The sequence below is a fragment of the Perca flavescens genome, chromosome 10, assembly GCF_004354835.1.
Source record: "Perca flavescens isolate YP-PL-M2 chromosome 10, PFLA_1.0, whole genome shotgun sequence".
Classification (NCBI taxonomy): domain Eukaryota; kingdom Metazoa; phylum Chordata; class Actinopteri; order Perciformes; family Percidae; genus Perca; species Perca flavescens.
Window position 1 is genome coordinate 16,497,350 of NC_041340.1, and position 13,293 is coordinate 16,510,642.

The following is a 13,293-nucleotide window of genomic DNA, read 5'->3' on the forward strand; positions in this document are numbered from 1 at the left end:
AGAAACAGGACACGATCTCTGGGATGTCTTGCGTAAATTGCGTAACTAACGTACACACACACTAACCTACACAGTCTCCGTAGCGTGAGGCATTCACAACAGTAACGAGTAACGATGCAGCACATACAAAATGTATCGGAGTAAAAGTATTAAACTCATCGTATTCTACACTCCAGTAGAATACAGATATAGCTTTTTAATACAGTAGTGAAGTAGTTCTACTTCCTTACTATACAGCTCTGCATAGTACAGGACAGATGAAGACATGAAAGTGGAGAGGGAGGGGGAAAGATATGCAGCAAAGGGCTGATGGTCAGAGCCGAACCCGCGTCCGCTGCGTCGAGGAGTAAACCTCCACATTTGTGCACCTGCTCTACCAAACAAGCTACCCGGCCACGCAAATTGAGCAAATTAAGACTAAAAGGAAGATTAGCTTGAACTCTTTTTCCAAAAGTGACTTAGTGGGAGACTTATTTCATCTGGTTTTCTAATATATGTATAGTAGGCCTATATACAGTAAATATCATACAGTTGATTTGATAGTTTGCCTACAGGTCTCATCAAACATCTAGTTTTCATGTTTAAGTCAAACACAATTACGAGGCTCAAGTTGTAAGTGTTCCTGTATTCATTAATCAAATAATGTGGTTCAGATTAAGCAACATTTAGTTAATTAAAAAATATTAACTAGTTAATAAAAAATACTTTGGATGTTTATTGACATTTGGTTTGTCAACAACTATTTTTAATGCAAGTGAGTTAGACAAGCAGAGAGTTTCCAACCCAGAAATGCATTTATTGGACTCATAAAAAGTGTATTAAAAGAAACATTGTTATATTTAACATGTCAAACTAAATTTAAAATAAAAAAATATTTCACAATATTTTCATATACAGTAAATATGGGAACATTTTAATTCCTGTAATTTAAAGAGTTTCATAAGGGAAATGCCCACTTCCTATACTGTATTTTTAGATTTAGCTTCTTTTTTTTTTTTTTATGTTTCCACCCCAGCTGACAGACATAGTTCCAGTTAAGCAGCAGTGTTTTCTACCTGTAGAGCTCCAAACAGCATCATCTCCTCCTCGGTGCAGTCAATGTCCTCCAGCAGGATCGCCCAGCGCGCCTGCTCATACAGCTGGGTCAGACGCACAACATCATACTGTACAGCCAGAAAAAAAAAAAGGGTCAGATCAAGAAAGGAATGCAATGCCAAATAAACACACACACGCGCGCACACGCACACACACACACACACACACACACACACACACACACACCTTGGGTTCCATATCATAGAAAGCAAAGTATTTGAAGCGCAGCCAGAGTCTGCTATTTTCTTGGATGCCCTGCTGCAGGAGACATCGGGATGAGTCCAACCACCTGAGAGGGAAAGAGAATAATATATGAATATATGTATACTTTAAAATGTTTTATTGGGTTTTCAAAAAAGAGAACTGCCATAATAAGTCAATGGATGAGGATGAGTTTAATTAGCTAAATGCCACACGCCTGGCACAATTTATTTAACTGGTGATTTACTGTAACTGATGATCAAGTCACCCCCTCATACTAGTGTTTGGTTAGTTGGTTGATCAATTGACTCAAAGGTAACATAACAGACTCTGTGGCGCAACGGTAGCGCGTCTGACTCCAGATCAGAAGGTTGCGTGTTCAAATCACGTCAGGGTCAATATTTCTGCGGTCTGGTAATAACACAAGACGTGCATTTCTAGATTATAGACATATTCAGTATGTTGCTCCCATGTATATAAAGATCCTTACTCCACAGTCCTGTAGAGATAGGTCTGGCATGATGTTTCTTTTTCGCTAGCTCTGTTTTATAGATGATGGTCACATTGGTCAGACAGGATAGGGTTGTATTCTTTTTATCAAAGGCTGGAGATTTTTACCCCTCAAGAACTGAAAAATGGCCTCTGAATTACAGGACAATGAAATGACTGGACTAGCAATTAAACTGAAACACTTACTATCTATTTGAAAATGAAATAACTATAACTATTTTTTCACCTCAAGAACTTGAATGTACTGGCCCCTACAATCTTCTGATCAGTTTGGAGATGTTGACTTTAGGCTCTGTGGCACAACGGTAGCGCGTCTGACTCCAGATCAGGAAGTTGCATGTTCAAATCACGTCAGGATCATGTCTAGTGTTTGTTTTGAACAGACCTGTTGATATTGCTTATTGAGAATTTGTCCAAGGATGAGGAGTACAGTACAAACATAAGACAACAGTCCAGTTTCAATTTCTAGTGCAAGGAAAGAAAACAAGTATCAATTCATCCCCTTTCACTGGTGTTTGGTTTGTTGGCACTGTAATGCAGACGCTGTGGCGCAACATAAGAAGGAAAGAAGCAAAGTAGGAGGAATAGAAAAAAAGATGCTTGGAGGTAAAAGAGATTTAGGTCTTTACTCTGTGGGTGACCACAGGAGTACTTATGTTTTTAAATATCCATAGACTGTTGTTGGTCTTGACATAAATGAAGAGTTCACCATACCGATGTGTGTGAAGTCGTACCTGCCGTGGATGTGGGCCTTGTCCACCACACTGGCTGCGCGGTACTGCTTGGCTATGACCTCGGGGGCGGGCGGAGGCTGGGTGACAGACAGCATTTTGTAGATGGCCTCCATCTGAGGGGAGTCCGCAAAGTGAGCCGGCATGCCATTATACAGACAGGGCCGGGATGCTGCAAAGGAAGTGTATAGAGGGTTACAGTGAGGTCACTTTGTTGCTGTCGGGAAAAGAGTCTGACTAATATAATGGCTCACTTTCCGCTTCAAAATGAACAACAGCTGCTTAAGAAAATTGCTGTTGTGTGAGATTTTTGACAATAAACTGGTAAAATGTTTGCCAGTAAATAAAACATTTCATCTAGGACCAAGGATTTCCATCAAGGATTGGAAGTCTTCTACTCTCAAAGTCTTAAAGGTGCTCTATGCGATGTTGGGTGACGTTACCTCTTGTTGACGTTCGAAGTATTGTCAAACAAAACGAAGCTAGCTCGCCCCTCCCTCCTCCTCATCCCGTCCCCTCCCCATTAGATAGAGTTTGGCCAACTCAAATCACGGGCGCCATATTGGATACCATCTTCAGATGACTCTACAGTGTAACCCTATATGGGGCAAATATGCTATCTTGAAATAAATTGCTTATTTTCACCATAAACAGGCACATACATGTTATTATCAACATTTGTCAATATGTAAAAGGCCCTTACGGAAATATTCCAGTGTATATTTGCCTTCTATATCGTAAATGGGCCTCTAAAAAATGCCCATTGTAGTGAGTGACCACGTCAGGGGAGCAAGACAGGCCAAATACAGAAAGGCATTCAGTAACTTACTTGTCGTGGTTGTGTATGTTTCAGTTTCTGTCTGTCTGTTTTCTCCCTTGTCATATCTTGATTTACTTCCTGCCGTGTGTTTTCCCGCCTTTGTGATTGTCTGCCCTACCCTGGTGTGTTTCACCTGTTCCTGATTCCTCGTGTCACCTGTTCCTTGTTTCACCTCGTTACCTCTTGTATTTAGTCTCTGTGTTGAGCTTGTCTAGTGTTAGATTATTGGTTCTGTTTTGAATGTTTGTGTGTGGAGTCTACCCTGTTGTCTCTGTGTTCCAGTTTTTTGGTATTCCTGTTCTTTTGGCTTCCTCCACATTTTTGAATTATTTTTGCCTGCTGTCTAGAGGACTCATTTGGTTGTATATCTTTATATTGTTATTAAATCCTCAAGCTCACCACTGCCTGGCTGTCTCTGCATTTGGGTCCTGCAATTCTCTGAATCATGACATTACCTGCGCTACAAACACACAATTTCTCTACTTCCAAAAACATCATGACTAGCAATTGAACTCTTAACAAAGTTACTCACAGTCTTTTGACAAATTACACAATAAGACAATGATAATGCGACCGACAGCATACGGGTAAAAAGTGTGTTTTGGTCAGGTGTAAATTGCAGTAGTACAGGACAATAACATTATCATGCTAGCAATAATAACTTAGTAGTAACCAAAGCAAAGTTATGTATTAATAATATTTGGTGATCCAAATCAACATAAATAACATGCCTTGCGTGGTCACAGTATATTACATCTGAGTTACAGATGACAATTGAAGTCAGACTAACTTAAATTCAAGTCTATGGCAAGAGCACAAGCATTTCTAAGGATTTAGGTACATGGAGTGGAGTGCTAGCATAAGGCATGGCTAACTTCAAACTTTATTCATTTCTAAAGCAGTGTTAGAACTTTTTTGACAGCATGGTACACGATGGTATTACTATATTTGTCCTATGTAATTTGTTATAAGTCGAAGAGAGAAATTTACATTTACCTCACACAAAAATGAGTAGTTGTTGCAGCCAAACGCGCAACAGTCTTTTCATTTTTTCAGTGATTTATGTCATTTTTTTAAATAATTTATTACATTTTTCCACTATTCCCTGCATTATGTCAATGGGAATCAGATGAATGTTGGTATCCAACATGGAGTCCACGAAACACGTGACCACCTCGGAACCAATCGCATAACGGGATAGCTCAGAACATTCAATTCCCTAGTTTGCCAAACTCTCTCTAATATACGGCTCTGAACCCCACAACCGCCACCCTAAAATCCTTCTTGTCGGTTATTGGCTGGAACTCTGTTTGTTATGTTTGGTGGTGCAGGTTGGCGCAGTTTGTTTTTGTTGCCGTTTGTGGAGCCTGGGATGTCTACAGAGACTGTGTTTTTTTACAGTGTGTTCAGGGGACATTCAGCTAGCGGATAGTGAGGAGATGTTTGCTGTATGTGACAAAAAATGTTGTAGCCTACAAAACACGTGACATCACTTAGAGCACCTTTAAGCCACTGGTTATAAAACATGTCGGCCTGAAGTGTGGATGAAGTGTGATGAGTGTACCCGAGGAGAGGGGCACCTCGGTCAGGTCGTAGATCTCCTCAGCCGAGTTTTTATCTTTCTTCTTCTTTTTCTCCTCTACGGGCTGAAGGAGCGAGAGCTCCTCGGGGTGACGGATATCTGTGTAGGTTACAGAGAGGAAATGGTTGCAAAAGTAATTAGCTTTATTTAACAAACTGACTATGTCTCAGCTATAACACTGACAGAAATAAATATGTAGAGGGGGACAGCTGAGCTGAGACACAGGACAACCGACAACACCACAGCATGCATTTAAAAGTTGTTTAAAGTGAATGAGTGGACCTTTTACAACTGCGCATCAGACAGTGTGGTGCAATGGTAGAATGTCTAATTCCAGATCACCTTAGTATATTTAACTCTGGATGAGTAGAACTCAGGTTGAAGTTGGTGGAGGACAACTATGCTGAATATACATGAGGTCACCAAATTTCAATTTCACTGACAAACAGAAAAATAGATGCACTATATTTCTTGCATGAGTGTTTGGCTGATCAGTTGACTTGCTGTCAATGTAGTGTAGACACTGTGGTGCAACTTTTCATCACATGCTGGAGATTTTCTCACCTCAAGAACTTAAAAAATGGCCTCTGAATTACAAGACAATGAAATGACTGGACAATCAATCAAACTGACAGGAATCCTTACAAGCACTTTAACCCTTGTGTTGACTTCAGGTCACATTGACCCGTTTTCAATTTTTGTTTTATATCAGAAAATATGGGACTTAAAAATAATAGCTGAAAATGTGTAGAAGAAAAATTTAACAATTTAAAATGTTGGAAAAAAGCAAAAACAAACTGAAAAAGGCCTCGAAACGTCGAAATAAAAGGTTGACAGGAAGACAACACAAGGTTTAAATAATAAAGTTTTTTCACCTCAAGACCTCTAAAGTGGCCATTAAACTGAAAACTAGAAATATTAGTTTAAATCAATTTACACAAGTTATGTTTTATTTACATTGTGAGATTGGGCACGGCCTGGACAGGCATTGTTTAATTAACTTAATTCATTAAATCAGCAAAAGTATGTTTTTTTTACATTATGGGGAACACTAATTTAATGTATTTTTATGTGGCAGCCTTTAGACTATGCCCAAGACAAATTTCCCTAGGGAGAAATAAAGTAGCCTAATGTTGAATATTAAATAAATGAAGGAAACGAAAGAAGGCAGGAAGAAAGAAAGAACGAAAAAAGGAGACTCACTCAGCATTCTGCAAATGCCCATCACCGTCTGGAAGACGGAGCTGGAGAAGCAGGCTCGGAGCCTCAGAGTAATGCCGTTGGGCAGACCCAGCTTTAGGGGCTTGTGTTGAGGCATGAAGACCAGCCGGGCGTCGGCGTGGATGCCATATTTGTCCAGAGTCCAGGCTGTTCGCAGCAGCCACCGCTGCTTCTGCTCCCACCACAGCGCATGGTCCGACCAATCACGCTTTATCTCTGCAGAGGACAGACACAAAACACATGTACAAAGAAATGATTCCACAACCAGAACTGTCATCAATATACCTCTCCCACCCATAATAACATAGTCAACAGTTTCCCACATTATCTTTCAGACTCTGTGGCGCAACGGTAGCGCGTCTGACTCCAGATCAGAAGGTTGCGTGTTCAAATCACGTCAGGGTCAACCTATTTTTTTTCGATGAGCAGCCTTCTTACATCTTTGTCTTTTAATTATATCTAGTTTTTAAACCGTACGTTGAAATCATTACAATATCTGATTTTTGCTTTACGCTGTGTGCGCTCTCGCGAGGTGCATGCAGATATCGGCACCTGACACCTGTTACCTGACACAAACGTTAAGCCGAACTGTAGTCTGACTGCCTGTTAAACCAGTCTTATTTTCTATTTCTACACTTGTTAAATAGGCCTACAGAATATGTGGAGGCACCTCCAGGTTATATGATTTTATTTGATCAATTCAACACCACCAGCGTTTGGTTTGATGAGTAGCGGTGTGAAATCATTCTCTACTGAAAAAATGCAATCAATATACCCCCTTCAACGGCAATCTTTTCATTTTTTTAATTACATATTTCTCGGACTCTTTGGTGCAACGGTAGCGCGTCTAACTCAAGATCAGAAGGTTGCGTGTTCAAATCACGTCATTGTCAATGTTTCGTTTCTACTCCGTTTAGGCTTGTATCAAATTATGGAGATTTTCACCCCGCAGGAACTGGGAATATTTACTATACGATGAAATATTTGAATATTACAACTAGGGGTGGGAATATATCACAATACGATATTATTGCAATTTTAAACATATTGCAATATTCTGCGATATATTGCAATTCATTACCTTTTTCCCAACTTCAAATTTGTCAAATCTGTTTTATCTAAAAAGATACAATTCTCTGTTTGTTCATCTCACTTTAATTGTATTGCTGCAAAATGGGATTGTCAAGCAGACAAACTGACCAACACACATATATAATAAAAGATTGATACTTGGCGTCTGTGTATCGATACAGTATTGCCACGGAAAATATTGCGATACTATGCTGTATCGATTTTTTCCCCCACCCCTAATTACAACTGGCAAAATACTATCAAAAAAAAAAGATAAATAGTTTGATATATAAGTAAATAAACATTTTTAATATCTGTTAGATGTATTTTTAAGTAGTTTTTGCTTTTTTAAATCTTTAAACCATGAACAATTCCGAGTTTATAACCTGTATGCATAAAGACAGGACAGGACACAATGGTTGCTGTATTTAGGCACATGCTGAAGCTGGTTATTGCTTGGTATAAAAACGTAAAAACGCACACTTAATAATTAAAAGCATATTCTGAGCAAACAGAGGAGTTTTTATGTTACGTAAATGATGCATGGTTATGATGATTTAATGCATGCAGGATGTATCATGAAATCCTGTTAAAGTGTTATTTATACATGTGTGAATTCTTGCGTGTCAATGCAAATGATGTAACTTTTTTTAGACGATATACTGAGACCGAGAGAAAAACTGAGACAAACACAGACGGACAGACATACAGACAGACAGTGACCCACGTGTCTTTTCCACCAGCTTGAGGATGACCCCTCCGACGTGGAGGCCAGAGTCCACGCTGATGGTGACAGGTGGCGCATCAGACCCCAGGTCCTCCACTGTGACTGACAGATCCCACGCCGCCATACGAGGTCTGGCATTGCAGAGTAGACAGAAATGAGAAAAAAGCAAGAAAGGCAAACATGGGAGACAGTAAAAGAATAAAAGAAATGATAGTTTTAGTAACATTGTAAAACTAATAACCACTTGTTATGGAAAGCTGCTCAACAAATGCTCTTTAGATGATTTATTATATGTTACAATTTTAATAAGCTTATGTGATTTTTAATCACATAAGCTTTTAATAATGAAGTGTTTTAGCCATTATTATTTCAGGTCACAAGTTAGAGATGATGCACTTTGATACATGAATACATTGTTAAAATGACTGAAGAAAACATTTAAGAACTCTCTAAAACAAACAGACATCACATTTTCAGGGCTATAATATGGTATAAAAATTTCAGTTCTACTAGATATCAATGTTTTCTGCATTATTTCACATCAGTGCAAATGCTGTAACTGTAATAAACTTTAAAAATGTGTGACAGAACTTGATAGATTTGATAATAAAAATCCTTCTTCAGGTTTTACAGAATATTGGAGATATTAAATGAGACAGAGACAAATAGAGGACCTGTCAATTGACTATGAGAAAAAATACTTTAACTCATGGGTTAATCTCACATGATACTGAGTAACACTGATACACAAACAGACACAGTGGATGGGTGAATATAGGCAATATGTCCAGTTTGATGAGCACTTCCTGTTTCTGACTTGAACTATCAACAGATCAGGGACACACACTTCCGCTTTCTGACCCGCCGAAGGGGAGAGGTTCATCCAATGCCAACTGCATGTGTATGACAGCCAATCTTAAATAAATTACATGTAAGGGTTAAAATGTGTGTATCTGTATTTTCAACATCTAATATCACAGACAATGGCATAACAATGACTAGATGACATGCCCGGAACCCTCCTTACCTCTTTTTGAGGCCTAAACTTTCTTTATCTGTATGTTTCTGAATATAAGTTCTGATCTGTGACCAGTTCACTTCTTTTACATTATATTTTGTTGAATGATGTGGCCTAATAAATGACCCCACATCTTCATATTTAATACAGAAGCCTCACATTTATATATGCTGCCTTGACACTCTTTGTCCTTTTGCTTTCTATCTTACACACACACACACACACACACACACACACACACACACACACTTAAAAGACAATACCGTCAGTCTCCTCTGTCCAAGGTTTTGAGAAATGGAAACAGGGGGACCCTTGTGCCTCTGTCAGATCTCTGAAGAAGTTTACCAAGTTTTCGGTGAAAAAGTGCAGCAGTTTCTCCTCTCGCGGGCTGGGCAGGTTGTGGTTTGTGAGGCTGTGTCTGCGCTGCTTGTGTCACTTCTGTCAAGAAAGGCTTGTTCCTTTTTTTGTCAGTTTCCGCCAGGCGGAAATGTGAAAAGAGCTCAAGTTTTGACTGACAGGCTGTGTGATGCACAAAGGCAATGTTCGTGTGTGTGTGTGTGTGTGTGTGTGTGTGTTCATATATAGCATATGTGGGAGGCTTGATATTAGATATTAAATGGACAGACAACACACATTTTTGCTCTCCTCCCTTTGTCTCTTTGTCTTTTGTCTCCCTTTTCTTGAGAATTACAAGCACACATAGGCCTACAATAGATTGATTAGTGATCATATTTCGTTTGTTGCATAATCAGCAATATAGTTTTATGGTGTGGGTTATGGATCCAAAATTTTAGTAGCCTAGCAGCTTTTGTTGATGTGCAAAGTAAAGAATAAATAGGCAAATGTTTAACATAGAGGCAAGGCAAGGCAATTTTATTTATATAGCACATTTCAGCAACAGTGCAATTCAAAGTGCTTTACATAAAACATTAAAATGCAGTTAGAAATTAAAACAAAATTAAAAACACACAGAATACAGGAATACAATTCACAGTGCAGTACAATGAATTAAAAAAAGGCAACGTCAAAAAGATAGGTCTTCAGCCTTGATTTAAAAGAGCTGAGAGTTGTTGCGGACCTACAGTTATCTGGAAGTTTGTTCCAGATATGTGGAGCATAAGAACTGAACGCTGCTTCCCCCTTTTTGGTTCTGATTCTGGGGACAGAAAGCAGACTTGTCCTAGATGATCTGAGAGGTCTGGGTGGTTCATAATTTACAAGCAGATCCGAAATGTATTTTGGCCCTAAACTGTTTAGTGATTTATAAACCAGCAGAAGTACTTTGAAATCAATTCTTTGAGGCACGGAAAGCCAGTGTAAAGACTTCAGTACTGGAGTGATGTGATCCACTTTCTTGGTCTTAGTGAGGACTCGAGCAGCAACGTTTTGAATCATCTGCAGCTGTCTAATAGATTTTTTAGGGAGACCTGTAAAGACACCGTTACAGTAGTCAAGTCTACTGAAGATTTTTCAAATCCTGTTGACACATAAGTCCTTTAACCCTTGATATATTTTTAAGGTGATAATAGGCAGACTTTGTTATTGTCTTCATGTGGCTGTTAAAATTCAGGTCAGAGTCCATAATTACACCAAGATTTCTAGCTTTGTCTGTTGTTTTTAACATTGTTGATTTAAGATGAGCGCTGACTTTTAATCATTCATCTTTTGCTCCGAAAATAATCACCTCATTTTTTTCTTTGTTTAATTTAAGAAAATTGTGGCACATCCAGTCGTTAGTTTGCTCAATGCACCTAGCCAGTTCTTGTATTGGACTGTAGTCCCCAGGCAACAAGGTTATGTAAATGTGTGTGTCATCCGCATAACTGTAATAACTTATTTTGTTGTTTTCCATAATCTTAGCTAGTGGAAGCATGTAGATATTAAACAGAAGAGGCCCCAGGATGGAGCCTTGGGGAACTCCACACGTCATACTTGTGTGCTTAGATGCATAATAACCTATAGACACACAGTAGTTTCTATTCTTTAAATAGGATTCAAACCACTTTAATACTGAGCCAGAAAGGCCGACCCAGTTTTCAAATCGGTTTAGTAATATGTCGTGGTTGACCGTGTCAAATGCAGCACTGAGATCGAGTAATACTAAGAATGTAGTTTTGCCACTATCTGTGTTTAAGTGGATGTCATATAAGACTTTGACAAGAGCCATCTCAGTGCTGTGGTGTGGTCGAAAACCTGACTGGAAGGCATAAAAAATACTGTTTAGGGACAATAAAAGGTTGAGTTGTTGAAAAACGGAAGGTTTGATATTGGTCTATAGTTATCCATTAGTGACGTATCTAGATTGTTCTTTTTTAAGAGTGGCTTGATGACTGCCGTTTTCAGGGCCTGTGGGAAGATACCTGCGCAAAGAGACATGTTTATAATCTGTAAAAGATCTGAAGCCAAACAATTTGAAACATTTTTGAAAAAGCCGCTTGGTAAAATGTCAAGGCAACAAGAGGAGGTTTTCAGATGTTGTATAATGTCATCCAGGTTATTTTGGTTAATCATTAGAAATTGTGTCATATTGGAATTTGTTTTTCCTGTACCTGATATGGAGGCACTGACTGTCTAATTTTCTGAATTTTTTCACTGAAGAAGATGGTGAAGTCATTGCAGGACTTGGTGGATAAAAGTTCAGATGCTACTGGTACGGGAGGGTTTGTCAACCTATCAACAGTAGTAAACAATGCACGTGAATAATTATTGTTTTTAGCAATAATGTCAGAAAAGAACGACTGCCTTGCATTCCTTAGTTTCAAATTATAAATGCGAAGTCTCTCTTTATAGGCGTCATAATGGACCTGGAGATTAGTTTTTCGCCACCTGCGTTCAGATTTTCGACACGCTCTTTTTCCAGATCTTACAAGTTGGACATTCCTCCATGGAGATCTTTTTTTTACTAGAGACAGCTTTGACCCTAGTGGGGGCAATGGCATCAATAACAGTTGTAATTTTACAATTGAATTTATCCACAAGCTCAGTGATTGAGGCCCCAGAAATGGCAGGTGTGGAGGAAAAAAGCTGAATGAATGATTCACTGGTGTTTTCAGTGATGTATGTCTTTTGTGCACAGAGATAATGCCGTTAAAGACAACACAGGAATGATCAGAGAGAGCAACATCAGTCACCACAACCTTGGAAATGTTTAGACCCTTAGAGATAATCAAGTCCAGATTGTGCCCCTTATTGTGTGTGGGCTGTGTCACATGCTGAGTCAGTCCATAGTTCTCAAAAACACAATACAGTTCCTTGGTCCCTCTGTCCTGAGGGTTGTCAACATGAATGTTGAAATCACCAGCAATAATCACACAGTCAAAGTCAATACAGATAGTAAGCAGCAGTTCAGTAAAGTTATCAAAGAAAGCTGCACAGTATTTAGGTGGTCTGTAGATATTTAGAAATATAGCTCGAGGGGAGGACCTTAGCTGAAGACCCACATATTTAAAAGAAGCAAAATTTCCATACGATAGTTGTGTACACTGAAACGAGTCTTTGAACAAAATGGCGACACCACCTCCTTTCTTATTCACTCTATTCTCGCTCTTAAAACTGAAGTTGGGGGGAGCCGACTCGATAAGAACAGCAGCACTAGTGGTTCTGTAATAAAGAAACAGCTGTTATTTTGGTCTAACCAGGTTTCAGTTAAAAACATAAAATCAAGATTGTGTTTGATAATAAAATCATTGATTAAAAATGATTTTCCCTGCTAAAGACCTGACGTTCAGTAGGGCTATTGTTGGTGTGTTAAAGGAATTATCTGCCTCATTTGTTAGGACAGACTGTGGCTGACAGGGAGTGGGTGTTAAATTGACTATGTTTGCAGTTGAGTGCTTATTATGTTGCAGATTGACCACTTTGTGTGGTCTATTAATGATTCCAACTGGAATGATATAGCTAGTCTGTGGGCTAACAGAATTATTTCTGGAAGAAGGAGAGCTTATGGGAGAGTACACAGCAAAGAGTGGGGGCCAAAATGTCAAGGGTGGGGAATGTGGGCTGGTTAAAGGGCCTTTACTTTGACATGTTGCTAGTCAGTCTAATCTAAATAGAAGATTGGCAGCAATACAATTAGTGAAATTGGAGATTAACTGTCTAGACCCTTTTCTGTTAGGATGTAGCCAGTCAGCTGTGGTCTCGACCAAAATGTGTCAAAATTACTAATATAGGCCAGGCCTGTCGCTGTACAGAAATTTGGAAGCCATTGATGCAGGCTGAACAGTCTAATGAAGCATTCATTTCCACGCCTGATCGTTGGCAGAGGACCCGACAGAATGCAGGTTCTGCCCAGGTTGTCAACGGTAGAGGTCAGGCACT

At 39.2% G+C, this 13,293-nt stretch overlaps 1 protein-coding gene and 2 non-coding genes across 4 annotated transcripts in view; 2 read left to right on the forward strand and 1 right to left on the reverse strand.

Annotated features, from left to right (window-relative positions):
* Positions 1–9,410, reverse strand: part of fermt3b (FERM domain containing kindlin 3b) — a 15,401-nt gene extending 5,991 nt beyond the window's left edge. Inside the window, exons 1-7 of one of the 2 annotated variants that reach the window (XM_028590281.1) lie at positions 9,322–9,410; positions 7,959–8,089; positions 6,143–6,376; positions 4,922–5,038; positions 2,541–2,709; positions 1,282–1,384; positions 1,056–1,163 (exon numbers count right to left, since the gene is read on the reverse strand). In XM_028590281.1, the coding sequence (XP_028446082.1) occupies positions 1,056–1,163; positions 1,282–1,384; positions 2,541–2,709; positions 4,922–5,038; positions 6,143–6,376; positions 7,959–8,082 (855 nt within the window). In that variant the 5' untranslated portion in view covers positions 8,083–8,089; positions 9,322–9,410. Of the gene's footprint in view, positions 1–1,055; positions 1,164–1,281; positions 1,385–2,540; positions 2,710–4,921; positions 5,039–6,142; positions 6,377–7,958; positions 8,090–9,239 lie in introns of both variants that reach the window. The other variant, XM_028590279.1, reaches the window with a different exon arrangement.
* Positions 1,623–1,694, forward strand: trnaw-cca (transfer RNA tryptophan (anticodon CCA)). Its single transcript has one exon. It is a non-coding gene; the product is annotated as a tRNA-Trp (tRNA).
* On the forward strand, positions 6,495–6,566 carry trnaw-cca (transfer RNA tryptophan (anticodon CCA)). The gene has a single exon. It is a non-coding gene; the product is annotated as a tRNA-Trp (tRNA).
* Positions 9,411–13,293: the final 3,883 nt, after the last annotated feature.